Source organism: Brachypodium distachyon, chromosome 1 (assembly GCF_000005505.3).
Source record: "Brachypodium distachyon strain Bd21 chromosome 1, Brachypodium_distachyon_v3.0, whole genome shotgun sequence".
Taxonomy (NCBI): Eukaryota; Viridiplantae; Streptophyta; class Magnoliopsida; order Poales; family Poaceae; genus Brachypodium; species Brachypodium distachyon.
The window spans coordinates 67329213-67346111 of NC_016131.3; the positions used below are offsets into that span (position 1 = coordinate 67329213).

The 16899-nt window shown below is 43.7% G+C and overlaps 2 protein-coding genes across 7 annotated transcripts; both read left to right on the forward strand.

Moving 5' to 3' along the window:
* Positions 1 to 3020: 3020 nt before the first annotated feature.
* LOC100827008 (bZIP transcription factor 16) lies at positions 3021 to 12016 on the forward strand. Of its 5 annotated transcripts, none has more exons than XM_010230593.3 (15): positions 3021 to 3299; positions 4981 to 5066; positions 6183 to 6277; positions 6348 to 6407; positions 6488 to 6592; positions 7340 to 7423; positions 7502 to 7561; positions 7781 to 7950; positions 8019 to 8070; positions 9052 to 9088; positions 9278 to 9546; positions 9636 to 9713; positions 11096 to 11221; positions 11464 to 11550; positions 11637 to 12016. In XM_010230593.3, the coding sequence occupies exons 3-14, from the start codon at positions 6221 to 6223 to the stop codon at positions 11518 to 11520; spliced, it is 1155 nt and encodes a 384-aa protein (XP_010228895.1). In that variant the 5' UTR covers positions 3021 to 3299; positions 4981 to 5066; positions 6183 to 6220; the 3' UTR covers positions 11521 to 11550; positions 11637 to 12016. The 5 variants fall into 5 exon arrangements, with proteins under 5 accessions (XP_010228895.1, XP_010228896.1, XP_014753065.1 ...); XM_010230594.3 differs by having other exon boundaries at positions 6187 to 6277; XM_014897579.2 differs by having other exon boundaries at positions 4981 to 5056.
* Positions 12017 to 13483: 1467 nt separating this feature from the next.
* Positions 13484 to 16852, forward strand: LOC100827312 (zinc finger protein 4). Of its 2 annotated transcripts, none has more exons than XM_003558346.4 (2): positions 13484 to 14031; positions 15702 to 16852. In XM_003558346.4, the coding sequence occupies exon 2, from the start codon at positions 15755 to 15757 to the stop codon at positions 16514 to 16516; it is 762 nt and encodes a 253-aa protein (XP_003558394.1). In that variant the 5' UTR covers positions 13484 to 14031; positions 15702 to 15754; the 3' UTR covers positions 16517 to 16852. The 2 variants fall into 2 exon arrangements, with proteins under 2 accessions (XP_003558394.1, XP_024312413.1); XM_024456645.1 differs by lacking the exon at positions 13484 to 14031 and adding an exon at positions 14038 to 15568.
* Positions 16853 to 16899: the final 47 nt, after the last annotated feature.

Genomic DNA, 16899 nt, shown 5'->3' on the forward strand with positions numbered 1-16899 from the left:
CTAAAACCACGACAAGAATTTTGGAACGGAGGGAGTACATGCTTAATTTGCAGTCTTACGAAAACAGTCAACCTAATGACAGTTCTTGTGAATGACACGGGTGGGTACCGTGCATTGCGATGGAGAAAAAACATACATTAAGAAGGCATGTTACAACAACCAGAAGACTCGTGACATCCTTACAGTTTGGTTCACAATAGCACTCTATTCCCTATCTTTCTCCAACATCGATTCACTTCATTGTCATTTTATTTCATAACATCTTTCTTTCTCCCTTTATATTGACTCAGCCCCATCTCCTTCCGCCAGCACTACATGCGTTGCTACGGGAAATGAAATAGAAGAGAAAACTCAAAACCTTCTCTAATGAAAAATAATACTACACAATGAGCAAGGATGATTCATACAAAAATACAACGAAAACACAGTTGTATGACTACAGAAAACAAAACTCTCCTTGACGCAATGAACAAATAAAAGAAATGATCAGGAGGCTAATACACATGTACTTCATCCACATTGTTGTTTTAGAAGACTAATTATGTTTTTCTGCTCTGGCCAGCTGAACAAACCTCCAATTCTTCTATTAGTCGCGTTCAATAAAACTCATAGCTCCTACTAAGTACATATCCTTCTGGCACTTGCCACTCACCCTACACCAACGCCCAGACAACAGCGAAATCACACATCAAAATTCGAATCAAAACCAACCCAGCTGAGACAAGGAAGCCAAGGGTGACGCTACCGAGCCGACCAACTCACTCGCTGGTGACGAAGGAGATGAACTCGGAGACGCACTCCTGCAGGGTCTCCTTGGCGTCACCGGCATGCCTAGCTTGTCAATATCTCCTAGTGCATTTGCCAACAATCTATTCAGCGTCGACCATAGAAATCATAACCCATACTACTTGCAATGAAAATAAAGCAAGCAATCATGTAAGCCCATCTTTAGTTCTAAGACGTGATTTTATATGCCAAATACTGAACATCGAGTAAGGAAACAAAGAAGAGGAAATTTTCAAAAGCATAAATGAAATGCTGAAATTAGTCTTCGTTTTTTTAATCGCCTGCCATATATATGGATGTATCTATGTTTAAAAAATGTCTAGATACATGTAATGTTTCGACAAGTAATTACGGCCGGAGGGAGTACAATTTTTCAATATTGAAACAAAGCTTATCTAGCTGCACAGATCGCTAACAGCCCCAGTACCTGCTTCTAGTGTCATAGATATCATCATCTTTTATTTCTGCTACCAAAACATAAAGAACTGTGATTACTTGACAAGTAAATGACATTAAAACAACTTATTGCAATCCCTTTCCGGATGCTAAACTCATAACACAATGAATCAAACGTCACATAAAGAAAAGAAAGCAGAGCAAATCAATGATTACAATGACAGAAAATGGATCGGTGTCACTTGCATATTTCTGACCAGAATAACAATGACTGAACCCCATATTTCAACACTCCCTAACCATGCACATAACAATGTCCAAAGAGCATATTTGCACATATCACATATGTTGTGCAGACTCACCTTGGCTCGAGCTTGCTGATATTGATTGCAGTCTCGAGCCAGTGTACCACTCCACTCGTGTTGATCCCCCGACAACATGTCTATGTTAGAGAAAAAGAGTGATCAAGGGCACTATAAAAAGTGTACAGAGATGATAAAGCCACCAAGCTCACCTGATAATGCCGCCCATGAGCTTGTTCAAGTTTGCCTTCTCTTTAACCCAAGGCTGTGGCCGCCAATCCTGGCTATGCATTTTGTCAAACACCTTTGGTGCAGTGTGCAGATAAGTACAGAGACCACCTACAGAGCAGCAACAGCAGGGCTAGGGGCGGCTGGGCTGGAGATGGACCAGAGGGGGCTCGGGCCAGCAGCAGGCGAAGGGAGCAACGGCAGGGGCAGGAGGGCGCGCTGCAGCAAGGAGACGGGGAGCAGAGGTGGACGGGTGGCTGGACAGGAGAGGGGCTCGGCGGCAGGCTCACAGCGGTCGACGGCGGGTGCTTGCGACGGCGTGGTCGCGGGTGATGCGGCACGCTGGAGAAGGAGCGCGACAATGGGCAGTCAACGGCAAGGGGAGGCGCTCGCGAGGGCGGATGGACTCGCCCTAGAGCACGGCGGCGGCTGGCGGACTATGCGGGAGGAATCCATCGTACGGCTCGGTGGGTTGTTTTCTTGAGTGCCCGTGCAGGCGAGGGAGGAAGATGCGGTGGGAGGGGATGGCCAAGCGATTGATCGAATCAGCCTGGAGGCCCACGAACCGATCCGAGGAGGCGGCGGCGAATTCGGTCTTCACGAAATCACGGCGATAGGCTTTTGGGATGGCGAGCGGTGGTCTTTCCGAACGCGCGTGCGGGCAGGGGAGGACGTACGATGGACTAACGTAACTGTGAATTAAGGAATAATAAAAATTAGTCCTGCTTGCGCAGGTTTTGTCGTGTGCAGTTTTATCATCAAAGACTTTGAGAGATATCAAGATATAGATACGGATCTAGCAATTTTGACTTGGAAGAATTTTGAAATGATTTTTAGTTCTGTAAGGATCTTTGTTACTCCCTCCGATTCTCAATTCTTGTCTCAAATTTGTTCAAATATGAACGTATCTTTTCTTAAAAGGTGTCTAGATACATGTAATATTTCGACAACAATTTAGGATCGGAGGGAGTATTTTTTTTAGTTTTGTAGACCGTTTGCACACTACATTTCTTAAGTATCTTAAATAAATCATTATAAAGTCGAATGTTTCTAAAAAACCCAACGCACAAACCATGTGAGATGTCATGAGCTATAGCCCAACCCGGCTCAATTAAGACACATCTCTATCACTGTTCCCTCAAAAAAGTCTATCACCGTGTCACACCCCACCATCCGGCCATACCCTATGTCGTGGCAACAACGTGGACGGACACAGCTGTGACGAAGGAAGAGATAGGGCCACCTGTCGGCGCCTAGGTGGGTGCGTGAACCAGGTCCACGATGCAAGGGCCGGTCAGTGCGTATGCTATTGGTTCTCCAGGTGTTGGGCTGGTCTGAACTCTCATCTCTCGCTGCTCTCATCTCCTTTCTGTGCGATCTCCCCCCAAATCCTGCGCCGAACCGTGCAATCCCCTCCCTCCCCTGAGATCGGCCCATCACGCGCCGCCGAGTCGCCGACGCGTCCACAAACCGCCGCCCCACGCGCGTCTCCGCCGTCGCCGTTCCCGTTCTTCCTCGCCGGGACGTCGCGGCGTTCCTGCTGTTTCCACCCCCGTCCGCAGTCGACTTTCGCCATTGGGTTCTGAGGTACGAGGTTGTCTCCATCCAGCGATCTAGCTTGTTAAATCCCACTGACCTTTCACAATTTCCTTCGCGCGGCTGCTTCCGCCCGAACGTGAGAGTATTCAGTGCGTCCGATTGATTTCTGATTGGGACGTTGGGAGGCTTGGAATGGTAGCCGGTTGTGTTTTTTGCATATTGGGCTGGACGAATGGGATAATTGGGGAGAAAACGGAGAGGGAGTTAGGGAATAAGGAGTCAGCTACTTGGTTGAAGTCCTTTTCGAATTATTGAACGTATTTTAGAGTAGCATATATGTATATTATACATACATAATCAATTTTGTTTGCATAAGCTAGTGGGTATATGTACAGTTGTACAACTTGTACCGCTGTAACTCTACCCGTGTATAGTCTGTATCCCTTTGACATGATGTCAGCGTTACAGTACTTAAATATGAATACCATGTTGTTGTGTGAATACCGGGCAGTTTTGAGTGGGTTAGTCGCAGTCACAAAGAACTCATGTCTTTATTGAAGGAGTCAAGTTGGCTACTTTGCCAGAGAAACTTTGTATACTTAGTACTCACCCTGTTCAAAACAGGTTCCTATCTTAGAATGCAACTATTCAAACTATTTGAACGTTGACCACTAATACACCAAAGGTTTTTAGATTGTAAGAATTCGCTCTGTAGCGCTGAAATATCCCTGTTTTAGCAAAATAACACCAAATCGTTCTGGTCCATTTTAGTAAAACAAAAATGTGTGCCAGTTCCTAAGCATCATCATCGCCTGCCTCAATTCTCACTGGCGGCATCCAAAAAGAGCAAGATTGATTCATCACATCAGATCCTCCTTTCCCTTCCTGAGCGATTGGTTCAATGCTAGATTGTTCCATCTCTCATTCTCACCTCAATAACTTCTTGCTTGGTTCTGGTTCAAACATATCTGGTGAGTCCAAGATCCTCTCGGGGAGAGCTTACTGCTCCAGTTTGTTGCTTGGTTTGGTATTCTTTGTTGCTTCTTGGATCGCCTATTCATCAGAATTGGATGGTTCAAGAACTGTAGCCTGTTAGGTTCTGTACCTTAATTTGAATCCAGGAATTTGGTGGGAAGATGTGATGTTTATGGATATATGGAAATAAATTAATCAAATTCAAGAAGCTAATTCAATTATCTGGGAGTTCTCTGTGTGCAACACAAGGATAATTCATTTTCAGGTTGGGTCTGGTCTACTAGTACTACTTGCTGATAAAGTTGTTGAGTTGGTCTTGGATTCTTTAGCACAGGGACAGCATGTTTGTGTATCTTGTCCACATGTGATAGGGTGACGGCCCCATTGTTGTCTTGCTTTGTGACATGCCACCATGTTGTTGTCGAGGCCCCTTGCTGCTGAGTGCGGTGGCTGCATTAGTCAGCCCCCCACGAACTGTGTGCTGGATGGTGATGGCAGCATAAGTTGTTACCCTTGCGTGATGAATTATGGCAGACACCTTAATGCTAGATGCATCTCGCTGCATATGCTGGATGGTGATGTCACCATAAGTTGTTACCTTTCCATGAGCAACTACCAATTATACCTGTATCTCCTTGCCACATGTTGAATGCTCACAATATCCATTTAATCATGCAATGGATGCAGATGTTTCATGTGCATTTGTTTTTGAGCAAAAGTTATTAATATATCATGATATTTATTTGTACTTTAGTGAAGAAGAAAACCTCTGTGGCGTCCAGGACTGCTCGCTCGCGCGCTCCCTTTACCAACAAAATATAAAAGAAAAGGTGCCTGTTGGTAGGAAGCTTATACCTTTTCTGTATATGTTCACCGTCTACTTGATGGGTTTGTTTCATGTATGTTTTTTTTTTAGTTTCGATGCACTTTTGGACTATGCTATGTGACAAAGTTATATCTTCTTTTAAATGGCTGTATCACAATGATCCAGCCTCCTTGCTTGCATAATCATTAATTTTTTACTTCCATTAATATCATGGTAGATCTGATTTAAACACTATGAAAGATATAATTGAAGATGAAACTTTTAAGGTGAGTGATTTAAGATCTATATTCCGAATGTTTTGTTTGCTATGTAGTGCACTTTGTAGAGTAATTCTTGTGAACATGTACTCGTACATGATGGACAGTAGTTACGCAATATAGATCGAGCAACCAAAGTCCTTTCCATGAACAACTGCATGCATACGGTCTTAGTGGGAGGGGGGGGGGGGTGTTGAACCAATGTGGTGTTGCAGTTTTGCTATTATTTGTGTTGATGTGTTAACTTTAATATATCAAAACAAGAACTAACCTCTTTTGGGCTCCCAAATCTCACAAAATGAACATGTAGTGATGAATAAATAAAAGCAAATGTTTACAAACTCTTGTTGAAAGTAACACTAATTAAGTATTTCAATTTTAACGGTGAGTTTACCTTAGATTCCTCAATTTTGTCCATTATAGTCGCCTCTTAAACCATTTTTTTCGTGATTGGTTGAAAAACTAAATAGCACCTGTCTTCTGCCTTCTGAGTATAATGTGGTAGGATACACACCTTTCTTGTAAAAAGTAGAATTTCCAGTCATGCCATTTATTGGGGTTGGACATCACTTTCCAGATGTGACCTTGGTTGGTAGTATATAGGGTGTTGATTTTACCCTCTCTTGAGTTTTGACGGTGCTTATACTTCCTTTCCATACGTTAGACCTGGAGTATATCCCTGATTGATGTTCGTTAGGATAGTGCCATTCTCCATTTTTCTTTGTTCATACAATAGGATATGATGCTAATTCTAGTCTGCGTCCCTGATTCGGAAAATTGTTCTCGTGGACTCTATTTTGTGTTGTTTATACTTACCCAAGTTGATTCCTCTGGCTTTAAAGTGTAAACCTTGCCTTACTTTTTGTAACTTAGGCAGTGAAAGTAAGAGGACTAGACAAGAAGAAATAAGAATGGGAAAGGGAGATGGGACCACCAGGTCCAAATCTCAGAAATCGTCAGCAACACAGGTTTGTATGAACATTCTGAGACTGCAAGAGTAATTATTGGCATCCTCTTACCTTATTGTACTTGTTTCAGAATGAACAGAGTACACCTACTAATCCTCCTACAGCATATCCTGATTGGTCTCAGTTTCAGGTTCATAAATAGAGACTATCTTCCATCCCTTTTGAATTTATCTAGTATCTTTATTTTATAAGAATAGTATAAACCTGCAGGCGTACTATAATGTCCCTGGTACAGCTCCAATGACCCCACCGGCTTTTTATCATTCAGCTGTGGCCCCAAGTCCTCAGGGGCACCCGTACATGTGGGGTCCACAGGTACATTCTCTATAGCTCGAGTGTTTGATTACTGCTATTTCAACACAATGTTGTAACCAGTGACTGATCGACTGCTATTGCTTCATATGTTCGGCAAGAATCTCATAAAATTGTTATGGACCTTGGTCAACAACGGGGTAAATTTGGGTAGATTAGAGGTCCGAAGACCAGGGATAGGGCACTCACCCTCTACTTTCTGACAATTGGGCTTGTTCCTGACGTGGAAGAGAGGCAGCTCTGAGGCTTATGGAACTTTTGTTACACATTAGTCCTTTATATCGGATGGCTAACTTGATCCGCAAATCAGATATCAGCAAGAACTCTTGACGGAACCACAACTCTACCTTTCTAATTTGGTTTCACTCTACTTAATTTAAAGGACACGATTGTATCCAACTTGGATATTTATAAATCTTCCTGTTTCTAAATATAGTAATATACTTTATCCTATACCTTCGAATAGAAACATGTCTATTACTCTTGCGGGCTTGCCGCATGGCTGCTGCACATAGGACTCAACGCCTGTAAGGCTGTAACATCTATACTAAGTAGTGTAAGTGACTGTTGATGAGTAGATATTAGAATGAACCTTTCCGTGAGCATGCGAGTTAGGCAGATCTTTTAACCTTTAGTCATAGGATTTGCTACTAATTTGTTTTATACAAAGGATGGTATTAGCTGGTATAACCCCTGAAGACTGGGGGAAACCAGTGTGTTAACATGTGATGTGAATTTATTTGCTGGCAGATGATGCCTCCTTACGGGACACCACCACCATACGCAACTATGTATGCTCAAGGCACACCGTATCAGCAGGCGCCTATGCCACCGGTAGTCCTCTCTCTTGTATTTTACTTGGGTTTATACTTCTGTCATGCTTCTGTATGGCTCTAACTATTTCCACCTCAGGGTTCACACCCATACAGTCCTTATCCTGTTCAAGCATCAAATGGGACAGTTCAAACTCCTGTAAGTCATTGGCATCTCTTAGCTGCTCTATTGCTCAGAGATCATAAGAGGAATTTCACCTCATACTTTATAAAAGTTTATTCTTTGTCTTTCTTTTGTGTATTTGCAGTTCCAGTGACATTGCTGTCAAATTTTTTACTTTTACTACTGTTATTTAATTACCATACTATATAGGAATCTATTTGTTTAAATTTTTTCCCTTCTGTTTCATCTTATTAGCCATCTGGTGCTGGCGGATCAGAGACAGACAAGTCTAGCAAAAATAAGCGGAAGACTCCTTTGAAGAGATCCAAAGGAAGCTTAGGTAGTCTGGATGTAGTTACAGTGAAAAACAAAATGTCACCTGCGAAACCTTTAGCTTCATCCTCAAATGAAGGTTCCTCACAAAGGTAATTCCCTTTATTGCTTCATGTGTTGCGATTGGATGAGTGATGAATCCTCGAAATCTGATATGCAGCGAGAGTGGAAGTGGAAGTTATTCTGAAGGAAGCAGTACAAATTCCAAAAGTGTATGTCATCCCATCATATTTACCGTTTTATATTTTATCTTCATTAAGCTCATTAGTAGCTTGGTAGGAAATCCAAAACAGTGGCATGAGTAACCACTGAACATTCCAATATTTTACTATTGGAGTTGCTGTTTGGTGGGGTTGCACACTGATTCTTTATACAAGCGAAGCAGGAAACCCACCAAACCAGCCAGGTTTTGGTTCTGACCTGGGTCCAGGTTATTTGCAAAATTCAGAAATTTGAATACTGGTTAAGAGGATCCTGGCCAGTTATTCTCCAGCTCCAGTTTCTTGGAATCTTCAAAAAACAAACATTCTGTCTATTTCATTCTAAATATCCTCAGCCCACCATGCGCACAAACCAAGTAAGCACTAAATTTAAAAGAAAATTAAGGATCATACATACCTCTTGATAGATTACAACCACATAACCTCTTTCAAAGCATTTAAGCAAGGACATGCGTTGGCAATATAGCAACAACTACACTCTTTATTTCTTCAGTGGGCTAAATATTCTGAAACAGGTCATCCCTAGGCTGGGATAGCTATAGTGAGACAGACGTAGTGCCCATTTTATTTTTATTAAAGTCGTTACTGTTGCCCATGCCCAGCACATCTTTGCAGCTGTTCTAATTCTTCTTACATCAGTCACTATCCTTGACATTTTTTGACTTTTTGTTAATATAAGTGCCGATATATTTTTGTGAAGTTCATCGGAACCTAATTTCTTGCATAAGATGCTTCACAGTTTGTGAATCTCTTATGTTGCATGCATCTATGGTAGTTGTAGCTTATTTGTAAGATGCATCCACGTTCTTCATGTTCTTCGAACATATTATTAACCTGCGAGCCTCATTCACATGAACCATTCGACATTAACTAGATGGATGCATGATACCCTCTACTTTCTTGTCATGTATTCTGGATATAACCATTATAATGCTAATCTAAGACCGATATAAATGGATATTTTCCGTGCAGGGTTCACGGACAAAGGATGAGCATGGCCAGGGTAACGGTAGGACTTAAAATTCCCTCTACTGTAATATTTCAATTGATTCTCAGCGCCTCACTGGTGACTGATAAGTGGGCAGGAAAGGATTGAGGAAACACTAATGGTTTTTGTTATAAAAAGTATTATATTAGGTACCAAGTTTTCCTCATTTATTAGGAAACGACTATGATCTAATTGCCTTTTTTTGGCTAGATGCTAGCAACAAAGGAGCCACTGCTAGCTCTGCAGTTGAGCCCACACAGGTGTCTTCTGGGCCGGTTGTGCTTAACCCTATGATGCCATATTGGCCTGTTCCCCCTCCCATGGCTGGCCCAGCTGGCCCAGCAACTGGTGTAAACATGGGGATGGATTACTGGGGTGCTCCTACTTCTGTACCCATGCATGGTAAAGTTGCTGCAGCACCAACGTCAGCTCCTTCGTCAAATTCACGTGATATTATTCTCAGTGATCCTGCCATAAAGGTCTGTTACTATTCAGGCTTTGCTTCTCCTAGTTCTTATTTTATTCCAGGACCCTGCCTTGAACTTAGGGTTGCTTCTTGTCAATGTAGGACGAGCGAGAAGTAAAGAGGCAGAAACGAAAGCAATCAAATAGAGAATCAGCTCGCCGTTCAAGATTGCGCAAGCAGGTCTGTAATTTTTGCATCATTCACATGAACCATAACCATTTGACATTAATTGTGAGAGCCCAAGTTGCTGGAGTAAAGAACCCGTTGGTGATGGTTCTCTAATTCAAGACTGCAATATATATAACTTATTAAACCACTTCTCCATTGCAAAGTTACGACACCTATCAGATCTGGTGTCCAATTTCTCTACCATAGGATGCAGGTGAACTATTTGAACTGACTGCATGTGAATTATTCTTGATTATGCATGACAGCATGACCAGCTCTTGCATGCACGTGTACCTGGAAACTTTGCCAGGATTCTAGGATAGTGCTGGTGTTTTCTGTAGTAACCAGCTATCTTCTATGGATATACCCTAACCAAAATTCTAATTGAACAAAAATCTATGCAAAAAAAAAGGCTGAAAAACTGTGGTTGTCGAACCAGGATCTTAGAGAGAATAGATGCAAAACTACCTATATATTTTGTAGGGCTAAAAAGATTTACTTGATACATCTTCAGTAGGCACCGCACATTTGTTTCTGTTTTCTGAAGTCGTGCATATGGAAGAAAACATAATGGACTGCCTCCTGATACAAGTTTAGGTTGACTGCATATCCATTTGGTTATCCCTAGCTGTAATATTGCATGATTGGTTTGTAGGTTGGTATTGTAATCATGCATTCTGCTAGTATACCAAGTTATCTACTTTCCTGCTGGGTATTGGAAACTGTTGCACACCTTGCTATGTTGGGTGTACATGGCCCAAATTAATGGAAAATTAGTATTTTACGTCAGACGGTGACGCCCGTGGGTCCTGTGGCCCCCCTTTTAGGCATGGGTGAGGCTTTCATATTCTGCCTCGAACCCAGGTGAAAACCCTAAGTTACAAGTCAGACATCGAACCAGGCGGCACTTCGGTGTCGTGGGCTTCCTGTAGAGGCCGCCTTGAGGATGAGTTTCTACTACCGAGTTGCAGCGTGCCGGCAGACTGGTGGCAACTTGACCTGATTATGGTGATGGCACCGGAAGTTGATTTCTGGCTTGGAGGCTTCTTGTGCAGGACGATGGTTGCAGGCAGTGGCGGATTAAGTAGTGATATGTGGGGTAACTTGAGTGATCAAGTTTTATGATGACCTCCCTAAGTTACTAAACTAGTGCAGCTTTGGATGCTGGCCCCTCCTACTTTTTGGTGCAAGCTCCATCACTGCCTTGCAGGCTATGTAATTATTAATTTCATGCTCTATGTAACTTGACACTTCCCTTTGCGTGCACTTTGTTTTTATTTGTAATAATATGGTTGTGTGCATCTTAGGATACAGAGGTCAAGGGAGATCTCTCTTCCATTAAAAGAAATTCTTATTGTACATGTTGCCTAATAACTGGTGTTATTATACTACAGGCTGAATGGGAGGAAGTAGCCAATCGAGCTGACTTGCTAAAGCAGGAGAACAGTTCACTTAAAGAAGAATTGAAACGACTTCAGGAGAAGTGTGATAGCTTGACCTCAGAAAATACATCTCTGCATGTAAGCTGTAAACTTTGCCTTTTGTTTTTATCCATACTTTCTCACAGCTGTTCAGTGTTGACTCACGGATTAGTAACATAGGTCTACAGTCCACTGTTGAATCATCTAAGCCTGCACACTTCTGGGCCCAGCACATTATGCTACCAATTCTGTAGTTCGTAGGCACACTGTTGTAGAACTTTGGAGCTAATGTTATACTCTTCACTTTGAGAAATATATGTGAGACGTTCCTAATGGTGCAGGAAAAGCTTAAAGAGCTTGATGGTGAGAAATCAAATGGAAATTCGTGTAAACAGTGAAGGCTGTGGCTTCACTTTCTGACTGCTGATGTAAGGCATAATTACTTGGCGGTTGCCATTAACATTACAGAATACAAGATCTAATATTTCTGCCATAATTTCCTTGCACTTTTCAGATAAATTGGAGGTGACATGATAGGTCCGACAATTAGGAGGTATTCATATATGCTATTAGATTTTTGGCTGAGATGGTAGGATTGTATCATAGGATTCGACGTGGTGTCTACAGATTCTTCTTCCAGTTGCCGCAGCTGCTGTGATGTATGCCTGTTCTGTTCTTGTGTGAGATGCTACCTAGCACTATGTAAAGATCCCCAGGTGATGTTTGAAACTTTGGGGGAATAGCTTACATCACGAGTGCTTGTTGTAGAGCTGCTCATTAAGCTTGTTGACTTGAACTGATGAGTGTTATAGTTATAATTTATCCATTAAGAGGTACTAATTTGTATACTGTACTGGTGACTAATATCAAAGGAACTCTGTTGCATTCTGCACTCCTGCTTGCATCGTTCTTTGGTGAATGGAAGCTAAACATTCTGAAAGTTGGCATTGTTGTTCTCACCCGGAATACCATAAATACCATCATGTTGTTGCGCAAATGCACCATCGATAGCAAGTAGCAACTTTGCAAATTTATGTGAAAATATAAGTTCACTTTTGTACCAGTCTCAAGCCAATTATGCCATAAACGTTGACCCCATCCGTAGCTCCAGTCCTATCACATCATCTGACCTGTTTCTTCTCTCTCTTTGTATATAGTCCTGTTGGCCTCCAAGCTCAGCTAGCCTGCTTTTAGCCGTCCATAGCCTAGGAACAAAAGGCCATCCTCCTGTTCAAACTTGAAAAAGGCCTACTAGTTGCCTTTTAATCCCTTCTCGTCACAACCAATCTCGTACTTTTGTCCATCACGTGGAGGATGGCCTCCTTTCTCTTTTCATCCTGTTTGTGAGCTGGTAGAGCATTTCGATGTCGTGGGTCGTGACCAAATGGAATGAATGATGTGTGGCAAACACCGGAATTTGGATCAAAAGAAACAAGTGGTCCTGTTTGTTCAACTCATTATCTGTGTGACCAGCGTATGATTGTCTTTAATCGCAAGAGTTTCCAAAAAGAAGAGATAAAGCAGCTGGATACATTTTTGCAATCGATTTTAGCGTGAGCTGCTGCCATTAGAATACTACATGCACTGATGCAGACTTCTTTCCGACATGAATTCCAGATCACACTGTCTACTATCCTGTATAGGCTTGTAATTTTTTACTAGATGTCAAGTTCTTAACTACATACGATAGCAAAACCTTGTCAATCATTTTGACTGAAAAACTAGCCTTAAAGAAAAACTCCCAAGACTCTTTTTTAATATCAATGCCATCATCAGAGGACGATCTTTCCAGTTTTCCTTTCCCAGGCCTGTCCCCCTTCCAACCATCCAAAGGGGCGGCATGGCAGGCACGCATACACACACGCAAACACACAAACACACAGGCATTGCATGGGATCCATCAGAGAACAGCAGAGCATAGCAGAGGCAAAGGACAAGGGCAGTGGAGTTAACTTGCAGGCAGGCATGTTGTGGCAGACGCAGACGACGGAAAAGAAAGAGAACGCAAAAGCTACACTCAAACTGCTTTCTGATAAGAAAAATAACTCACGCACTGCTCAATACCACCGGCACCAAAACCACTAGTACACTAAATTGATAAACACACCCAATACCCAAGTAAAATTAATCGCATGCGCATGCTAAACTTCATTACAGCAATGTGCAAGAGTATGAAAAAAAAAAGGGCACAATCCTGGCTCACCCTTCCTGACTAAAGTATCATGGCACCTTCTGGTCCCCTACGACTCCAACTTGCACACACGCGAGCATCCTTTTCATCTCATCTCCTTTTTCTTTTTGGTTTTTCTTCTCTTTTTGGTCCGAATATAACTACAGGGAGAGAGATGTGCACTATACCTGTGTAGATGGAGCACACTTAATCTAATCCTCCTAGGCTAGGATCGATAAACAATTGCTGCTAGACCTGGAATGAGCAGCTCGATGGTCTCCTAACTGCGTGCACTTTTCAATTGCTTTTGTTGGATGGTGGTGGCGATGGTACATGAGAAAGAAGAAGAAGCAAAAAAATAAGGAAAGCCGGATGTACTGCCAACATCCTTGTGTGTATCTTTAGTGCAGATACATCCTTTTCCCGTACCACTTCTGAACGCGGGTCTGTCTGTCTCGTATCCCTACCACACCAGTAATTTACCAACCCTCTGCATTCCATAATTAAACGCCACAGTGGGGATGCCGCCACCACTTTAACTGAAAGACCACATCGCACCACTCCCCACTTTGTGTTTCTCTACATCTCTATCTCGCCCCCCTCCCTTCCGTGAGCACAAGGGACGGACGATCTTGCCCAGGAGCCATGGCCTGACCACCTCCTTGTTTGGTTTCTTCAAGCTTTCTTCAGTGGAGCTAGCAGGACGTACGGTGCAGGGTTCTGCTCCTTGGTGTTGGAGGTAATTCGGTTGTTTTCCTTGTAGAAGAAGTGATCCTCATCTTGATTGGTTTTCTTCCTCTTCTTGAAGAATATATCTGGTGTTTTTTAGTTACGTTGGTGGGTTCTTGATCCTGTGGGTGGTTCTTTGTGTGCATGATCCATCTAGTGGGCTAGAGGAGGAACTACTATACTTCACCAGAATTTGGGTCCAGATTAGTATGGTGGTTCCTTTCTGGACTTGTGGCTAGTTAAGATCTTCCAAGTAATTCAAGCCTGGGTTTTTCAAGTTAAAAGATGTTGCAGTCGGAAATTCTCTTATGAATCTAGTTCGTGTGTACTCCATGGCCTGGCCTGGCATGCTGAATTATGTTTGGCGGTGGTTAGCACGTCGCTCTATCAGGTTTTTTTGTCCTCGTAGTTCTTTATGGTGCCAGATGCATCTGATGGGATTGGCGATCTCTTCCCTGGATAATTATGTTTTCTTGCTTCCTATGTGTTTGCCAAAATTGTGTCCTGGAAAAAATATTTTACCAAAATTGGCAAATCTCCTGGTCCATGTGAATATGTGCCCTAAATAAGTAGTACTAATACAGTAATACTAAGCGGTATAACAGTAACCCCCCTAATTAATTGCATGAATTGTTCTGGATTAATATCATTCATAATTCCACCTTGAAGAGATGATGATGATGCTTTAGCTTGTTAGTGCTCCACTAGTAATCTTTTATGTTTGCAATGGCATGGACATTAAATGTCCCATCTTTACTGATTAGTATTAGATGAATCTTGTAGCACATGGAAAACACCTGGGAAGTCTTGCTTGTTAGTCTTCTAAAGGAAGCTAGTCTTCTTTGTTGGCTTAGTTATCCAGCATTTACATCTCTGGTCTCATGTAGTGTGATTTAGATATTCAGAACATCATGATTAACTGCAAGGGGTTTAGATGGGAACACCAGAGCTTGCATCTTTTCATGACAACAACTGAATGTGCTATTCTTGGAATTTTTCTATCAGATAAGGTTCCGGTTTAGAGATTCCCAGACCAGAAAAGAGGCCGTGCTTTTCATCTGTTTGTCCTCAAATTAATTTGGCATCAAGCGGTAGCATATCCAGGGCTTAAGAATGAATCAGATGCTTCTCTTGAATGACACTTTTCCCTGCACTGCACTCAGCTGCATTCAATTATTATTCAGCAAACATGACATGTGTCTTTTCCGAGATTATTAGCTCCAACAATTCTGTTATACTCAATGAACAGCCTGCTCTAGTCATCTGGTGTACTATATGTGATTAGTCTGAAATTATTTCCTTAGTTTCCTGCATTAACAGCATAATAATCAAGTGTCATATTCAGAATCACGTAAACCAGAAGCAATTTCGGACCCAAGAGTGTCAGTTCAGACTCCGTAGTGGTTATCCACAAGGCTATCTAACAGTAACTGCAGACCCATCTTTAAACATTCAGTTTGTCATGATCACCCCACACTGACAAGAACAACACATGCTATTTTATCCCTGTACACTAGTACTACTCATGACTTATCTGCTGTACTCTGGTGAGTCAGTGAATTGAGTGCAACTGAGACTAGATACAAACACAGAGTATCCTTCTCAGTTTCTGCATCAAATCATCCCAACCACATGCACTTGCTTACACATGAGCCGGGGTTGTTCTCTGTATGCATGCAGGTGACTTGGAGATAGGCAAACAAGGATTGAGATTTGAGAGAGATTGTTCAGGCATGAAGAGCAGCAACAGCTTCCTGCGGCAACAAGAGCCATGTGACGATCAGCTGTCCCTGTCCGACATCAGCAGCCAGGCGGCGTCCAACTCTTCCTCCGCCGGCCCGCCGCTCGCCCTCGACCTCTCGCTCGCCGCCGCCGCCGCCACGGAGTCGAGCACCACCGACAGCAACGGCAGCGGGGGCTCGAAGGCGGCGGCGGCGACGGCGGGGGCGCGGGAGCCGACGCGGGTGTTCACGTGCAACTACTGCCAGCGGAAGTTCTTCAGCTCGCAGGCGCTGGGTGGCCACCAGAACGCGCACCGGCGGGAGCGCACGCTGGCCCGGCGCGCCGTGCACCACCGCCTCGACGCGTTCCCCTATGGATACGCCGACGTGGCCTCCCTCCCGCTCTACGGATCCCCCGGCCTCTACCACCCCATCGGCATCCAGGCGCACGCCTCGGCGCACCGCCAAGGTCTACTGGCCTCGGCGGAGCGGCAGCAGCATCAGCAAGAAGTTGTCGTGGCCGCCGCAGCCGAGGCGAGGCCGGGACGGGCGCTGCTGGGCCCGATGCCGTTCCTCGTGGGGGGAGGAGAAGAGGAGGCCAGCTGCTTCGGGACGTGGCCGGGGAGCTTCAGGGCGCCGGCCGGCGGCGTGCTCTTCACCCCCGACGCGCGTGCCTTCCACTCGGGCTCCTCCAACCTTGGCGGCGGCGGCAGCAGCAGCGGCAGCGCCCTCGTGCAGGCCGACGAGGAGCCTGACCTCACGCTTAGACTCTAGGCAGCCCGATCCAACCCATCTCCGGACTACGCCGATCGATCGAGTTAATTAGGTTGGTGTAATCCGTCAGGTTCTTGAGATTTGCTAGTAGCTTTGCTCCTGCTCGACACCGATCAGCGATCAGATCACAAGGGCGTAGAGACGCTTGATTCCTATTGCTTCATGCATGCGTACGTGTACGTACGTGGGAGTATTTTTGTACAGTTTCATTGCTGTGGTAGTATAGCGTGTTCTCTAGAACTTCCTGCGGTATAAAAGGATTCATGTAATCAAATCATGTTAGTACTTTGCCATTTGCATTCCAGATTGCTTAATTTAGCCATGGATTGTGTGAAATTCCCATCCCCGCTGTTATCGACACGCCACCCGCCGTCGCTCTCAAA